This window comes from Gymnoscopelus braueri (genome assembly GCF_963280865.1).
Source record: "Gymnoscopelus braueri genome assembly, chromosome: 17".
Taxonomy (NCBI): domain Eukaryota; kingdom Metazoa; phylum Chordata; class Actinopteri; order Myctophiformes; family Myctophidae; genus Gymnoscopelus; species Gymnoscopelus braueri.
The window spans coordinates 37755771-37773576 of NC_137617.1; the positions used below are offsets into that span (position 1 = coordinate 37755771).

Here is a 17806-nt window from a genome sequence, read left to right on the forward strand (position 1 = left end):
ACATAAAAAGGTTTTAGAACCACTCAACCGCCCTAACATACTGTACTTGTGTGGATATTGGCTTATTCCGTACAGTCTTTCATCGTCAGTATTCCAGATTAGAGTCATAAAACATCGACATTCCTGCCAAGCATGACAGTTGGATTTTTCGTCCGTGCGTGGCTTTCTCTCTGAACAATCTCAGGATTGTGACCTTCTCCGTAATCTGACCATCTGCCGGCCAGGCACCTGAGACAGCCTATAACCTGAAACCCAACTCGGGGGGAGATTTGGGCTCCTCTTCTTCTCCATCACTGAGGGATGCTTTAGAAAAGAATGCTGGGGTAAAAACTCATGCTCAAAACAAAGCAAAAAAATCCCCAGGCGAGAAAAGGATGCACCTGGAAAGTTGTCTCACAAGCTATTTGCACTCGTGGCCTATACACACACACTGTATACAGTACATAATAAGTAGTCAGTCAAGGCATGTTAACCATTTTCCTTGTTTTGGGCATGTCATTACAGGTGTAAATGTTCAAAGATAGCAGCTCCACCTGCTCACAGTGTGTCACATTGTGATGCATTAATTTGTGAGCGTTGTAGATCATTACTTCTCAAAGTGGGGTCCGGGGACCCCCAGGGGTCCTTGAGGGGGTTCCAGGGGGTCCCCGGCAAAATCTGTTAATACATTTTCACCCCTTTATCCATATTTTATACGTTTGGCTATTCAAAAATAGCAGATCTACAAGCTCACAGCGCGTCACTCACTTCGTGCCGCACTGCAAGCTTGTACATCTGCTATTTTCGAACATTTTCGAAACAATCTTGAAAGTGTTTGGAAAATGTTGTCGAATTTTGAATTTTTTAACACAGATTCTTCTGGGGTCCCTGGCACAAAACATTTTCAGGTGGGGGTCCGCGGCCAAATATATATCAATTAAGGGGTCCTTGGCATGAAAAAAGTTTGAGAACCATTGGTGTGTAGATAGATGCTATTTTCAAAGACTTAAAAATAAATAAATAATAGGGCTTAAGAAGTGGTTAATGATCCATTTCTGGACTCCTGCATGCAAGCTGTTTCCCACGTCACGGCGGTTTCATGGTGTTGACACTAGAGCCAATCATAAAGTTGCAGGACACTGTCTCTGCGTGGGTGTGTGAAGAGCGCTACCGATGAGACAGCGAACCGGGGTTCTGCTTTTTTCCCCTCCCACCAGGCCCACAGCAGATGCACATCATCATCGGCCACTGAAACCGATGAGACGTGAGGTGCTCTCTTTTTGTGACACTCGAAAATGTCTTTGTTAGCGGTCGTCATCAATTAGTGTCCGTTAAAGGGGGGCACACGGACGCCATCTTGAGTTCCGGACGCGGGGCTGACTAAGTGAAAAGAAATGCATGAAGCTCATTATAGGGTGTAGGCCCCGGCCCGGCACACAGCTGCATGTGTTTTCACAAAAAAAAAGAAAAAATGAGGCTATGTCAAAAGGGAGGCATACTCTACATTTAACCCAGTTAGACCGGGAACGGATCATTGTCATGTTAAGATTTCTTTGGCTATTCGAAAAATAGCAGATCTACAAGCTCGTAGCGCAGCACCGAGTGCCGCGCTACGAGCTTGTAGATCTGCTATTTTTTTTTAAATCGTGGAAATGTGTGCAAATCTTTGAATATATATATTTTTTTTACTCAAATTGTAACTCAAATCTTTGCTTCTGGGGGATTCTACAAATGTCATCTAAATCATTAAAAAAACGTATGTTGCTATATCAGTGGTTCTCAAACTTTTTTCATGTCAAGGACCACCAACATTTTTTGGTATTTGGCCGCGGACCCCCATTTCAAAATATTTAGTTCAGGGGACCCCCATGAAGCAAAGATTGGAGTTAAACATTTCCTCCTTAAAAATGTATATATATTCAAAGATTTGCACAACTTTTCCAAAAATATCAGATCTACAAGCTTATAGTTCTGCTATTTTTTTTAATCGCCCAAAGAAATAAAAATAAAAAATGACACAGATGCTTTCCCGGTCTCAATGGGTTAAAGCAGTGTGTGAATAGTGAAAAATGAGCATGGCTGGGAAGGCTCAATAGTGGTAACCAAGCTTGGGGTTGAGGGCTTTGGGACGGGAGCCACGGTCTCACAAGCATGCAGCTGCCCACTTACCATAAACACAAAGGGCCCGGCGAGGCTATAGCGTGGCAGCCAAGGAGCCCTACTTTTTTTTTTTTCTTTAAAGATGCCCCGCTGTTTAATTATCTCATACATAATCACTTGCACTGTATACATTTGTTCAGGACAAGAGGTTCGTTGAAGGTCTGCAAACACGTTCCTTTTGAGGGGAATCTGTCCCCCGAGCAAGGAGAGAAAATGTTGTCCAGCTGAATGCAAAGTCGGAACAAAGTTCTCTTAATTACAATGGGTCTGGTCTGAGGACACGGCACGTCCCCATCACTTCCACGGGCAGGAATAGCCTGTTGCACGTTAATTGGCCTAAAATAGGAGGAAAGTCACCTCCCAGGACATAGGCCTATTGGCCTCTGATCAACGTGAAGGAGTCGAAAGAGGAAGGATTGCATCCCATCCCCCGCATCGAGTTCCCACTCCACTGACACAGGAACTTGGAAAAAATATATAAAAACTCCACAAAAAAACTGTTTTTTATCACTTTCAACTTGGCATCCCTGTTTTGGACACGTCATTATAGGTCAACTTTTTCAAAGATCTTTTATAAACTGCAAAACATATCAGATCTACAAGCTCACAACACGTCACGATACACAATAGAGCTCAAGTGGTTAAAGTTGGTAATTAACCACATACATTTGGCATTGTGATACATCAGATCTCATATTTCAAAGTCAAAGAAAGATCTCTAAATATGTTCCTCATATGAGGGAAAGAATGAAAGAATGGATGAGGGGGAAGAATGGTCTGTATTCTGATTGCCTGCTCGCTTGTCCCTTAACCAAGTTTTTTTTGCACACTCATTTGCCAGATGGGAGGCCACTCCGTTTTTTGGAATAAAGCTGCCCTGAAAACACAGATAGCACCAAGTAACCAGTACAAACAGTCCCCTTAAACCCCTTTTCCAAAATCCCTCTCATGAAAGGGAAATGAGTTTGGCAAGCAAATTGGTGTGACGGGAGCTCACAGAATGTTACACACAGGCTACAGAGCAAACAGGATTTTGAACTCACGAAAAAGGCCACAAACTCTACTGATGGCAAAAATATGAATCATGCATGCTTGCACAAGAAGTACATTCATTTGGCACATATCTACTGTATGAACCCAATAATCGCACTGCCGGCCATGTTGCTGGTCCAGCTGCATTGTAGGCTAACAGTGCAGTGGTGGGAAAAGTACTCCAATGTTTTACTTAAGTAAAAGTATCAATAGTGCAATGTAGAAGTACTCTGTTACAAGTAAAAGTCCGGAATTCAAAATGTAGTTGAGGTAAAGTACAAAAGTATTGGTATCAAAATGTAGTTAAAGTACCAAAAGTAAAACTACTAAAATGTTTGAAAATAGCAGATCTACAAGCTCGCTGTATGAACCCAATAATCGCACTGCCGGCCATGTTGCTGGTCCAGCTGCATTGTAGGCTAACAGTGCAGTGGTGGGAAAAGTACTCCAATGTTTTACTTAAGTAAAAGTATCAATAGTGCAATGTAGAAGTACTCTGTTACAAGTAAAAGTCCGGAATTCAAAATGTAGTTGAGGTAAAGTACAAAAGTATTGGTATCAAAATGTAGTTAAAGTACCAAAAGTAAAACTACTAAAATGTTTGAAAATAGCAGATCTACAAGCTCGCAATGCGACTCGTTGTGAGCTTGTAGATCTGCTATTTTCAAATAGCCTAGGTATAAAATAGGACTAAAGTGGTTAATGTATGTTTTATAATGTAATCATTTATGTCTGCAAAGTAACTAGTAACTAAAGTTTTCAAATAATTGTATGCAAAAGTACAATATTTGCCTCCGAGATGTAGTGGAGTAGAAGTAAAAGTATTGGAAATTGGAAATACTCCAGTACAGTAAAAAATCCTCAAAAGTGTACTTAAGTACGGTGCTTGAGTAAATGTACTTAGTTACTTTCCACCACTGATTGTACAGTGCATGTGACAACAAACACCTCGGTATGCATCTAATTGCAACTTTCCCCAAAGACACTGACTGCACCTATGCTTCAGAAAAAGTTCTACCAAAGAGATTATCATGATGGCCGCTGCCGCGGGCCTTTAGCAAGCCCTTTTCCTTTGTGTTCTGAGTGAGTACTGAAAAGACAAGCTGTTGGATTCTATGTCAGCCTTGACTGTCTTCATACCTGAGGGGAGGCTCGCTAGATAGAGATAAGATGACAAGCATTCCTTTTAAACAGCAGCAACAACAACTGTACCAAACCTCCTAGAGCAACTAAATAGCCCGAATAGCCCAAATAACAAGGTCAAGTATACAGTCCCACTGTAGGTATGGAGATATGAATGGAACTAAAGCAGTGGTGGAAAAAGTACTCAAATGTTTTACTTAAGTAGAAGTATCAGTACTGCAATGTAGAAGTACTCCGTTACAAGTAAAAGGCCGGAATTCAAAATTTACTTGAGTGAAAGTACAAAAGTGTTGGTATCAAAATGTACTTAAAGTACCAAAAGTAAAAGTACTAAAATGTTTGAAAATAGCAGATCTACAAGCTCACAACATGTTGCGATGCGACGCGTTGTGAGCTTATAGATCGGCTATTTTCAAATGGCCTAGGTATAAAATAGGGCTATAAGTGGTTAATGTATATTTTATAATGTAATAATTTATATCTGCAAAGTAACTTGTAACTACAGTTTTCAAATAATTGTAGTGGAGTAAAAGTACAATATTTGGATCCGAGATGTAGTGGAGTAGAAGTAAAAGTATTGGAAATTGGAAATACTCAAGTAAAGTACAAATAACCTCCAAATTACTTAAGTACAGTACTTGAGTAAATGTACTTAGTTACTTTACACCACTGAATGGAAGGCTAGCTTTTCCATAGCTAACAAGACTTGATAGTGATGACCCATCTGGCTCCTAGTGGATTGTAATACAAGACTTAAGGACTACCAACCCAAGTTCAGACCAGACAGCTTGTACTATATTATAACAGCTATAAGGTCAGACTATTAACAAGAAATGCTTCTGAAAAGAGGAGGGAGTCTCATGAAGCAACATATACTTGATAATATGTAATCTACTTTCACATATGCCTGTTATGGATAACTGTTGAGAGACTTCTGTACTTATATGCACTAAATAGACTGTTGATAGACTATTATGTATATTCAGATACTCACTGTTGAATATAGTGTTAACAGAAAGCATATAATTTTAGTATATTCATTCATTCATTCACTGTTGATAGACTATACACACACTATCTGTTTAGAATGGATATTATCCATTCTTGTAATCATGTTGATAGTCTGTACAAATATTAATTCATATTAATTGTTGATAGACGGTACATTAATTCATATACTCAGTGTTGATAGACTGTTAATAAACTGCATATATATCCACCTGTATACTCATTGTTGATAGACTCTACATATATTCATTCATATACTCACTGGCGAGAGATGTACATTCATTCATAGTTTCACAGTACATGTAAGTTTGTATCTTATCTCTTAGTTTGATGGAGTCGACTCAACAATAAAAACCACTCCCACGCTTTTATTACTAATTTGATGGATGCTTTTACGAGGGCATACTTCTCTGGTTAAAACCAAGGATAACACACATTCTTATAATTCTATCGATACAGTTTTTCAGAACCTCCTCATGTCCTGGCAATGCTTTAACACCTAGGGGATTTAGTAAAAGCTTCTTTTCACAGCTGCACTGTGTTATTACACATATTTTCCCTGACAACACTTTTACAAATAGAGACTTTGTATTCACTCCTGATAAGACTGCAGTGCATTCATTCATATACTGTTGCTAGACTGTTAGTAAACTATCCACCCATATCATTGTTGATACTGTAGACTAGCCAACATTCACTGTCTGGCAATAGCTGTATATTCATTCATATTTCACCATATACCATGTATTCTATTGTAAATCCAAACCATCACACAAGAGTAAAAGAAAGGGGGAAAAACTCCCAAGCTGCAAACTGAGGAAGCTAACGTTAACCATGCAAGACAAAAGGGGACAAAGGCAATGGAAACATGGTGAAAGTTGCTAAAGCTAAGTGAGTGCAGTGCTATTACAACTTTACCAACGGCTGCCTGCACTTTTCCCCGTTACTACCGTGCATGTCGGTCTGTTATTTCACTATTTCCAGTCAACTGATCATCAACCACATTGTTGCATGTGTAGGCGAATCAAGCACTTATTTCACAGGACAAGTATAGTCGCTATTATAAGTTCATACTCTCAGATCTATGGAGTGCTTCACGCTTTACAAGCTGTACACAGTTCCTGTGTAATAACAGATATAAACATAACATGCATAACCAGACTTGCTTGTATCACTCACAAGCATCAGGCTGAACATCAGATCAGACTATGTAATAACACAGATATAAACAACAACAGAACTAAACTTGCTCATATCACTCACAGTTCCTATGTAACAACACAGATATAAACATAACATCAGAACGAGTTCCTAAATGTAATAACACAGTTATAGACATAACAACATCAGAACCGGTTCCTATGTAATAACACACTTATAAACATGACAACATCAGAATCAGACTTGCTCATAATTAGTATCACTCACAAGCATCAGGCTAAACATCTCGAGGATCCATGGGACTGTCGGACAGTGTAACCATCTTCAGATTCTTGTGACTGTCCGATACACTGTAACCATCTCTTCAGATTCTTGTGACTTATGCCGGACACACTGTTGTAACCATCTTCAGATTCTTGTGCACGAAAGCAAAACAAGGCGTGAGCCTCTCTGCGTTGCTGCGAGGCTGCGAGCAGACGCTCTGTGTAACTTATTGCGCTGCTCTCTCTCTCTCTCTCTCTCTCTGTGTGTGTGTGTGTGTGTGTGTGTGTGTGTGTGTGTGTGTGTGTGTGTGTGTGTGTGTGTGTGTGTGTGTGTGTGTGTGCGTGCGTGCGTGCGTGCGTGCGCGTGCATGCAGCTCCACCACTAACAACACTGCTGCTGCCCCAGTGCACGACACACACACAGTGCACGACTAGTGTCCAAGAAGTTTTGCACGCTAATGACGCTGTGACAACATTAGACTAGGACGTACCACTATATATCATTATGTGGGGGTGCGGTTAAGAAGACTTAACACGAGAATCCTCTGTTAAGTTAACTCTGAGAGTGTGCAAATAGAACCAAATGGACCCGTAAGGGTCCATTTGGTTCTATTTGCACACTCTCAGAGTTATGTCTTTTGTAATTTGTAAGTAAAGTTTAGTTAGGCTACTTTAGAACAAAGTCTATATAGCTATACCTTCTGTTTTTAGTGGATAAGTTGACTAAAAGGCTATTTTATGTTATTCTCATTGGGGAGTAAGTTATGAAGTATTTAAAAAGTATTTAAAATATTGCAAACATGTTTCAGTAAACACAAGTTGCATGCATTGCTTCACTAGTCCCCCCAGAACATGGTATGTCTCCAAGCTGCAGTCCTGTAATCACAGTTTTGTGCTGTGTGTAGACAAGGAACCTGTCAAAATATACAACAGTGTGTGTAGGCTAATTGTGAGTTCTCTCCCCATACCTCTTTCCGTGTGTGTGTGTGTGTGTGTGTGTGTGTGTGTGTGTGTGTGTGTGTGTGTGTGTGTGTGTGTGTGTGTGTGTGTGTGTGTGTGTGTGTGTGTGTGTGTGTGTGTGTGTGTGTGTGTGTGTGTGTGTGTGAGAAAGAGAGAGAGAGAGAGAGAAATAGAGAGACATAACTCCTCTCCACCAAATGAATTCCAGCATTCAAATTATAAGGGGCTGCTAAATAAACACATTTATTACAACCAGATGTTCTTGATCCCAGACCATAAAGAAAGTGTTGCATACTGTATGATGCCATATGGACGTCTGCAAAGGAGGCAGTTATTCGCTATTAGGGATGAACTATCCGCAAATTGGGGGACCCCCACCATACTTACTTATTACAGTGGGGGTCCCAGTCCGGGGCTATAAGGATGAACATGTGATCCCAGGCCAATGTGTATACTTGAAGAAAACTGCTGTCTGTTTTCAAACAAGGCTGAATTATGTAGTTTTTTTTAAATATCTTGGACGGGGAGGCCTTTGTTAATCCTGCAGGGGTCAAACTCAGTTTCATCTTCACCAAGCTGATGGCTGCTCAGATGGTCTTGATGAGCGGTTGAGAGGGAGCTGTTTAAAGGGTATATATGTGGCCTCTCTACCCACTAAGTTATGGCCGCCCTAACGGCTGATGTTTTTAAAGGCTTTTAAAACATTTCTTCTTTATTATGATGACACAGTGGCGTGAGACAGTAAAGCTGTGGGTAGGGAGCATGTAGATGACATGTGACAGGCCTAGAATCATTCCCATGCAATGGTGGAAAAAGTACTCACATTTTGTACTCAAGTAAAAGTAACAATACTGCAATGTAGAAACAAGTGAAAGTCATGCATGTATTCAAGATTTACTTTAGTAAAAGTATAAAAGTATTGGCATCAACATGTACTTAAATAAAGTACCAAATGTAAAAGTACTCCTCATTATGCAGAATGTTCCATTTTAAGTTATCAAAATGAATACAAATCTTGTATGTCGTGAGCTTATAGATCGGCTATTTTCAAATAGCCAAAGTGCATGTATATGAATAATAATCAAAATCTACAAAGTAACTAGTAACTCAAGTTTACAAATAATTGTAGTGGAGTAAAAAGTACAATATTTGCCTCTGAGATGTAGTGGAATACAAGTAAAAGTATTGAAAACTGCAAAGTATAAGGGTTAGGGTAAGGGTAAAATAAAAATGCAGTATTGAGTAAATGTATGTAGTGCCATGTCCCGCTCCTCAGCCCTTGGACCTTGACTGCCCTTATATGGTTGTGGACACTTTAGGCCTGTTCTTTAGGCTTGTTTAGGCCTTTGTTCTGCTGTTCTATATGTGTCTTGTCTTGTATTGTTGTTACTCTGTTGCCCTTTTGCCTTTGTGTTCTGCACCTTTATAATAATTTGTAATTATTGTAACCCCAGTCACCTGTGTCCTGTTTGCTCGTTGCCTGTTAGCCTATCCTGTGCTGAGTTTACCTGTGTGTTGTTAGTCCCCTGTCTATATATATATGCCCCTGTTTGAACAAACCCTTGTCAGGTTGTCGTTTATTGTGTTTTGTCTACACACCTTTCTGTATTTTGAGTCATTGTTTTGCCATCCCTATCTTATGGGAAGTTTAAGTTGGAAAATAAACCTCCTGAACCTTGATTCTTGCTGTTGTAGTGCTTTTGGGTCCTCTGAACTCGCACCCTGACACTTAGTTACTTAAACTTTCCACCACTGTTCCCATGATATTGCCTGTTACTGTAGGTCCATACCTGTATGGTATGCTTACTAACTAGCTGAGCCAGTAGGATACCCCCAAATATAGATGTTTCACTTTACATACTGTAGATGTTTGACTTTCTTACACGTCAGTGTTTTCAAGAAAGAATGACATGATGTATTATGTAAGTACAGTATAAGTGGATCTTTTGTAAAGCCCTCAAATTGATAATAAGAAAGACTACATTAACCACATGAAGCCATCCCTATTCTGGAATGAACATTCGGGGGAAAAAACACTGTACTTGGTCTCCTCCTTTTGTCCCTCCACACTAAATCTCTTTCCTGAAAATAGCTGACCTACAAGCTCACAACATTGCAATGTATTGTGAGATTGTGGCTCTGCTATTTACACTGAATGTTAGCCCTAGAGCCAGTGTCCGTGGATATTTTTAAGAACTAAAACACTGTTTCGACAAGCATTTGGGGAATGTCACTGAGCTTCTCCTCCGGGTGTAAAATGTGTCTTCTGTTTTGTTTCCCTGAGAAGCATTGTACAGTTTGTATTTTTGTCGTTTCCTAATCATTTGAATGTTTCTTGCCGTTCTTATTTCTGTTGTATGTAAAGCACTGTGTGAGTTCTCTCTGTGAAAAGTGCTATACAAATCAAACTGACTTACTTACAGAATAGGGACGCTATAGGGGTTCGTGTGGTTAATTTTCAACACTGTATGTTCAGTCACCTTGGTGAGGATTGAAGCTAATACATGAGGCCCTGGCAGGGAGGGGAGCTGAGGCTCACCCCTGGCAGACAGACACTATTGTTAATCAATGCGTAACATCTGTTGCGTGCCACTAATCTCCTCCAGCAGGGCAGACTGTCCGCCTGAAAGGTTCAGACTGTCTGCCCCTTGAGTTAAATGTCCACCAAGGATTTGTCTCCCCTTCTAAGGTATAGGGTACAGTGTGGGGGGACAGGCCTTGTTAATAAACAAGACCCTGAGTGGTCTTGACAGGTTTTCTGTGCCAACACAAAGGTTTGCCAACCACACAGACCTCGTTTACAAAATGTGAGATGGTAAACACTGCCTGCTGTGTTCCATTATCTCGAAGATACATGTTATATGACTTGTTGGTAAATCAAAACGGGTGTAAAGATACTATTGCTGCTAGTGCTGACAACAAGTGTGAATGTATGACTGTGTTGTGTTTAATTAAGCCATAGGGGGCAGTATTGACCAATCAAACAAACAGGTAACAAAGTTGTAAAATATTTCTATATAATTGATCTTCAGGGGATCATAAATCTACCATTACTTGTTTCCGCCATTCATTCTTTGATCAAAATGTAGTCGGCAGTTACCATATGGTTAACTGTAGATAGGAAGCAAGCTTCCAAGTCCAATTCCAAAGACCCCATGCAGGATTCTGGAAGCCATCTGTGTTTCACACTAGCCATAGACAGATGGCTAGAGGACTTTTGTTACAGGAGCCAACCCATTTCCAACTTTATGCACATTTAATTCTCTCTAACCTTAACATAATTGAATTCTAGCATAGCATTGGCATGTTTGTCTTCCATTTATTGATTCACCTTTGCTTAAGGTTGTTCATATAACATTCAAAATATGTTGTACCTTGAACTCTTTGCAAAACTAAGAAAGGAATGAAGTGAAGTATTTGACATAGCTTTATTACTTGCTATTCACAGAATTCACAAGCCTTTCATTAATGTACACAAATCCAGTGTTTGCCTGTTCAGTCTTTTAAATTCATTGTAGCTATGTGCTGACATCCTTAAGTAAAAGTCAAACAGTGACACCAGTTGACATAATGCAGAAGTACATGCACTTACAAAACACGACTTGCTCTTATTTAAATATAAAGTATACTCATCAAGACTACAATGTTCTCTGGAATAGCTGCCCTTTTAAACTAATGTGTAGTGAGAACATCAAAAAGGACATCTTAAATTTCACCATATTGCCACATATTTATCCAACTAATCGCAGGCCATAATGTTAATGTCCAAGTTAATTGAACTGGCAAGTCTCAGTGGATTTTGAGATCCCCTTCTGAGAGGATCTATTGTCATCTTTCTGGCGAACCCGTGTACATCACTAAGTCCTGATGGCTCACAAGCATTTGAAAGAAGTGCAGCTGTTCCGTCAATAACGGCCTGTGGGTGATTCTTTATCCCAGAATGTTTAAGCAAGCCCGCACGAGACCAGGAGAGCTAAAGCCTGAGTTATACTTGGTTGCGTGCTGTGTCGTGCAATAGAGATGTACCCATACCATTTTATCAATCCCGAAACCGATTCCGACATCCATTACTTGCGTATCGGTCGATACCGAGTACCGATCCGATACCAGTGTGTAAAAATCTAGGATATTGGTTCTCAAAGTGGGGTCCAGGGACCCAGGGTTCCTATTGGGCCCCCACCAATGGGCCCCCACTCTCAGAGTTATGGGGGTCCTTGAAATTAAAAGGTTTGAGAACCACTGATCTAGGAATAAACAAAGATTAAGAGATATAAAACAGTAGTAGTGCAACATCAACTGAAGCATTCAAATTACAAAATAATTTATTTCTGTAAATGACATATCATGTGATAAATGATGTGGTATGGGAATGGCATAGACTGGCATACTCACCGATACCAGCATTTTAGGCAGTATCGGCAGCTTTTCCGATACTGCTATCGATATCGGAACAACTCTATTGCGCGCCAAACATAGCAGATTTACAAGCTCACAAGGTCGTTTTGGTGCGACCCTTAAAGCCGAACCAAGTTCTCATAATAAGTCACAAGAGACGTTTGTATGGTACATGTGTACAATGGCTATCAATCCTAGATCAGTATACTCCTCCTCTTCAGATGAACGTGATCAATACAACCCAAGTCCTGAATGTGCACTTTCTCAGGATGAGGTCGAAGAGCGGAATAAAGGATAAAGTGAAAGAATAACGCTCCCATGCAAGTGATTTATCACCACATGGACATGAACAGAATAAAGGATCACATAAACTTTGACTTTGGTGACAAACTGGGGGTCACAGGGCTGAGGCCCACCCACACTCAGGGACCCACAGAGAGGTGACGGTCTCCGTAATAGGGACAAATCTTCAGGGTGTAGTGTGACTGACAGATTAATATTCAAGGACAGTTGGCCTGGGGATATTCAGCTGGTTATTATGAGGATTTGCTTTGATCCAATGGAGACAAGGACGTTCTTGCAGTAAGATTAGAGGTACCACCCAACCATGAACCACTTTTTTTCAATAGAAAATATGATTGAAACAAGTTGACTGAAACCATTTTAAACCACATTTATCCTGGTGTCCATATATTTGGTACATTTTCTAAGATTAACTTTTTTCCCCCAAACTGTGTTAAAGAAAAGGCGAAAATAGACGATCTACAAGCTCACAGTGCATCACAATATGATGCATTGTGTGACATGCTTTGAGCTTGTAGACTGTAGAAGTATATAGGGCTTAAGTGGTTAGTAAAGACAAGACGGTGTGCGGAAGCCCTCCTTTTTATATAAAAGAATGTAAAGGAGAACGGTTGTACTCACATTCAACAAGACACTCTTACATAAATACACCTTTATTATGTATGGTCTTGACTCTTGAAATGTCCAAACTAACAAAGGTGTGTAATAAATAGAACATGCTGAACAGCAGGTGGCAACATTTAGACCAACAGTAAAAGCATTCTCAATGCCCTGAACACATGAATGTTCTCTCAGTTAAGACCGCATGTACAGCTGTATAGTGTGCATTAAACATGTTTTGTTCTTTCTGTGAATGCGGGCACCATGTACAGTAGTACATTTTGAAGTTCAAGTAATTCATTTCAAAAGTCATTGTATCATGACTTTAGAAATTGTAGTACAGTACAGAGTTAAAGTAATACAGTAATATAGTACAATTGTGAACAGAAAGCAGCACAGTCAACATTCAATAAAAGACATATTTACGTTGCATATTTTCCCCCAAAATAAGTGCCATCATGTCTATACATACAACAAAATGACATAAATAATTTCATTGAGCACTGGTAAAAAAAATATATTCTAAACGATTAATGTTGGGCAGTTTGCAAATTTTTTTCAGCTGTACTCTCTCCTTGGGACAGCCCTGTCTCACTCTCCATGTAGGCCTGTACGGACCTCCACAGCGCCCTGATGTTCCCCTCGCCAAAGCCTGTCGCCCCCCGGCGTTCGATTAGCTCAAGGAAGAAGGTGTCCTCTGCAAAGATGGGCTTGGTGAAAATTTGGAGGAGGTATCTGAAAATCAAGAGGTACAAAGAATAAGAATACTGTTTGGTCTTTAAAGATACACCTTGAGCTGTGATTTTATTTGACCTGAACCCCATTGTTCTGTTGTGAAGAGGACGTGTGGGAATCTGACACAGTGTGGTTAACAGAAGTTTAGTTCATATCATTGACGGTCTTCCATACTATGTTCAATGGCTTTTGGAGAAACTAGTGTAAACTTTTCAATTGCTTGTCACCTCAGCTTTGCACGCAAGGGGGAGCGACAGTCCATTATTAAACATATGGGGGATTCATTTTGTGCGTGTCCAATTATGAACAATTCATTCTAGGCTTGTGTACTTGTGACACAGTGTCTACAGATAACATTCAATTGAATATATACGCAAAACACATAAAATAGAATAAAATACATCCTATGTTGTTTGTACATGTCTCTAAATAGCATAAATGGACAATAAAGTCATAGGGCTGCAAAAGTAATTTCGAATATTCTATTTAATCGATGATTAAAAAAAAAAAAGCACCAATCATAATACTTTCGAGTCAATTTCTTGATATATAAAAAAATATTTCAGCAAGAAACGTGCTTCTCGATTATTCGACAAATCAAGAAAGGTAGAATAATTGAATAATTGCTGTAACAGCCCTATTTGTGCCATATTTCCACATCCTCCTCACAACATATTATAACAATGGGGTTCAGGTTAAAAATAGGCGAGTACACATGAGTACACATGCAGATTCAGTATGTATTTTCCTTCACCTTCTGTTTTTGCCGGATATGCTCTCCGATGAACTGTGTGGGCGCAGGTCTGTGTCCAGGAGAATGCCATGCTGTGCCAGCATCTGGGGGCTGTAACCTGCCTCTTCAATCTCCTGCTGTTTGCCCACCTGTCGCAATACACAGGAAATAAGGTAGCGGGGTCACTAAGCACGGCTGGTGGCAGGACAAACATGTTTCCAAATACTGCTTGTAATTCATCAAGGGGGGGAGATGTATAACTAATGTAACCATTTGTTTGCAGGGGCCACAACACATGTCAAAAGGTCATCGTAACAGCGCAAACTGAGGATATAAAACGCCAGGCATGTTTAAATAATCCACTGGCTTCCTTTAAAACAGGCCTGAAAATCCACCTTTCAGGAGGTTAACGAGGGAGGTCAACCTCCTCTCTCTTTTTTTCCCTACTCTGTATATATAGTGTTTTATATTTTCGATGATATTGAATTGGTGTTATTTTTTATGTTATGTTGATTAATTGAATTACATAGGACCCCAATGGAAACAAGACCGATAGGAAACATTCGATAGTGATGAATAATACAGTACATTGACCATTTAACCCATTAAAACTTGGAAAGCATAAAGTAAATCATTACTTTATTAGCAGTTTGCACAAAAAAAGGCACAGTAAAGTACAGTTCAATGCAAGGTCTTCTAAGAGTATTTTAAACCCAAGAAAGCCTATGGCTCGTTTCCATGTGGGTCCTTTGTACTCAATTCATCGAAACATTTAATGACAGACAAAAATACACTACTATGCAAAACATCATATAAACAGTTTGAGAAAAAAATGAGTTAATGCGGTGATCACCACAGGCCCGTTTTATATGGGAGCTGAGTCATTGTGGAGTTGTTGTTGTGAGTGAGTGCGGGCCAGACAAACCTCTGTGTAGTAGGTGGGTGGAGGACTGAAGAACCGCACACCGCCCTTAGCCATGGTCTGTGCTGAGGACACGATGTTGTCTGTGTACAGCCCAATGTGCTGAATGCCCGGACCCCTGTGCTGCTCCAAGAAAGTGTCGACCTGGTTCCTGCCTGAAATTATTTAGGCTTAGATTGTTTACATGCCCAACAAAATAGGGACGCCAGGTTGAAGTGAAAGCCTGATTATAGCATTTACCTTGTTCAGGTAGCGATTCGGCCATGACAAACTTGCAGTCTGGCTCTTTTTTATCCGAGAAGGGAAGTGCAATGCCCACTTCACTGCATTTCCAGTACTCCATTGCAGTAAGACGTAGTCCCATGCCATCCCCATTCAGGACATAGCCTTCGTCCACATCTTCATCACTGCTCAGGGGGAAAAGAACATGCAACTAATATACTGTATATGTCACAGAAGGAAATAATAGAGATCATGTATTAGTGTGTTATTTTTTTATGCTATGTTGATGAATTGAATACATAGGAGGACTACAATGGAAACAAGTCCCCAGGACTTTTTTGTGTTATCCTTTTAGCCTTAATGTCTTGACTGTACCTCATGCTGTTTACATTTCTGACCAATAAAAGTATTCAATCAATCAAAGTCAATTTCAATTCATGTACTGTATTTTGTAAGAATTATTCATTTCTAGCCGTAGTTGTAATTTATTGATTTTCATATTTTTATATCCACATTTTTCAATAAATAAGTGTTTTAATCCCGTTCCCGTCTGTGGCCCATTCTGTCGGAAGTTGCCAATGGGCGGTAGTGACGGGGCGCATCCGGTGAAAGCCGGAATTACACTCAATGTAAACAGGAAGTAAACGAGCGGGGGAAAATGGCGTACGGCCACAGACGGGATTAAAACACTTCTTTATTGAACAATATGGACTAATACATTCGACAAACACACCGGGCACCTAGTGAACATTTGGGGCAAGCGGGTAAGCACCTTATATTTAGCATTTGTACGTGTTTGGAGAAGTACGGGCTTTGCTGGTTACATTTCAGGGCAAACTGGGGGTTGGTCGTTAAGACTCTCGTAGATGTCAAAATCGATCAAATACATCAACGATAGTCTTGATCTAAGGCTAAGAATTATTCATTTCCTTACCGATCAATGTAAAATCTCTGAAACCCGAAAAGCTTCTCGTACCACTGCATAACCTGGCCAGAAGTTTGTTTTGGACACGCATAGGTTATGTGATCAAAATGTGTGACAGGACAAGAATCTCTGTCACTCTCTCCCTCTCCCAGGGGGTTTGTTGCGTCAACAATAACATCGTCAAACCCGGGCAGGAAACCCCCGTCGTAGCGGCTTCTGTCCAGCAGAGTGTGACACACGTTGCCCACGATGGACTTGACCACGGAGTAGGTGACCAGCCCGTTGTCATCCCTCACCACCGTGGGGGGCACCAGGAAGTCACAGCCATGGTTACGGAGAGCACGGAACGACCTCTCCACGTCCTCCACCTCGAAGCACACGTTGCACGCCGTGTCCACGGGGTACCGTGGGGTCACATCGTAGTGGCATTTCATATAATCGCCCTCGTTTTTGTCGCATGTCTCGTCGTTTCTGTGGGTGATCGGTGTGTTTTCATTCAATCCATTCAATTCATTTGACCTCTCGTTGACCACGAACACCGCGGCTCCCTTCCTGAACGCCAACTGCTTGGACTCGTCCGTTAGTCTCGACGCGAACAGGTCGAACTTGAACTTGGAGACCAGCTCGTGGGCTATTTTGTCCACGTTAGAGACGTGGATGGCTATGTGATGCACCCGGCGCAAGTAGGCTGCCATCTTTGTCTGTGACGTAATTTGACATGCGTGGGGGGCGTGTGTGTGACTGACTGACAGCAAGGGGGGAAATATGTAAACAAACTTTAATACATTGTTTGATGCTTGTAAAAACAACTGATTATAAAATAGGACTTTTGGGATAATACATTTGTTAATTGAACTTTGTATAGCTAAAATGTTTGGGAAATTCATGAAATTAATTACCAAAAATTGTACACACAGAGATGCACATACATAGCCTAGGCAGCCTACTGTTTGGGTAAAGATTTTGATAAGGATGATTATTATATTTTGTAAACCTTCTGTTTCTTGTTAAAACATTATACCCACCAGCACATTTATTTAAATACCAAATGTTAGAGAGACACTTTTGACCAAATATATTTTGAAACTCTGAAATATTGCTCAGATAATAAACCCTTTATTTGCAAAACAAAGCATTCCATGCCTCTTAATGATTTAGGAAAAAAATCTTGTTAATATTGCACTATTCATGTTTTAAATCAAATGTTATGTTTGTCCTCTTGAAAGCATTGTACCTTGTTTGATAAAAACAAAAACGAAAAATGA

The 17806-nt window shown here is 40.3% G+C and overlaps 2 protein-coding genes across 3 annotated transcripts in view; both read right to left on the reverse strand.

Annotated features, from left to right (window-relative positions):
- fam53b (family with sequence similarity 53 member B) overlaps positions 1-7180 on the reverse strand; it is a 31814-nt gene extending 24634 nt beyond the window's left edge. The window contains exon 1 of one of the 2 annotated variants that reach the window (XM_080455183.1): positions 6751-7180. The gene's annotated coding sequence lies outside the window, so the exon portion shown is untranslated. Of the gene's footprint in view, positions 1-6501; positions 6521-6750 lie in introns of those variants that run through there. The other variant, XM_080455184.1, reaches the window with a different exon arrangement.
- A 6009-nt stretch (positions 7181-13189) lies between these two features.
- hpdl (4-hydroxyphenylpyruvate dioxygenase-like) lies at positions 13190-17444 on the reverse strand. The gene is made up of 5 exons (XM_080455244.1): positions 16551-17444; positions 15635-15801; positions 15398-15549; positions 14494-14621; positions 13190-13739 (listed from the first exon to the last, which is right to left on the reverse strand). Exons 1-5 carry the CDS (start codon positions 17426-17428, stop codon positions 13535-13537), a joined length of 1530 nt encoding a protein of 509 aa, XP_080311370.1. The 5' UTR covers positions 17429-17444; the 3' UTR covers positions 13190-13534.
- Between the last annotated feature and the right edge of the window lie 362 nt (positions 17445-17806).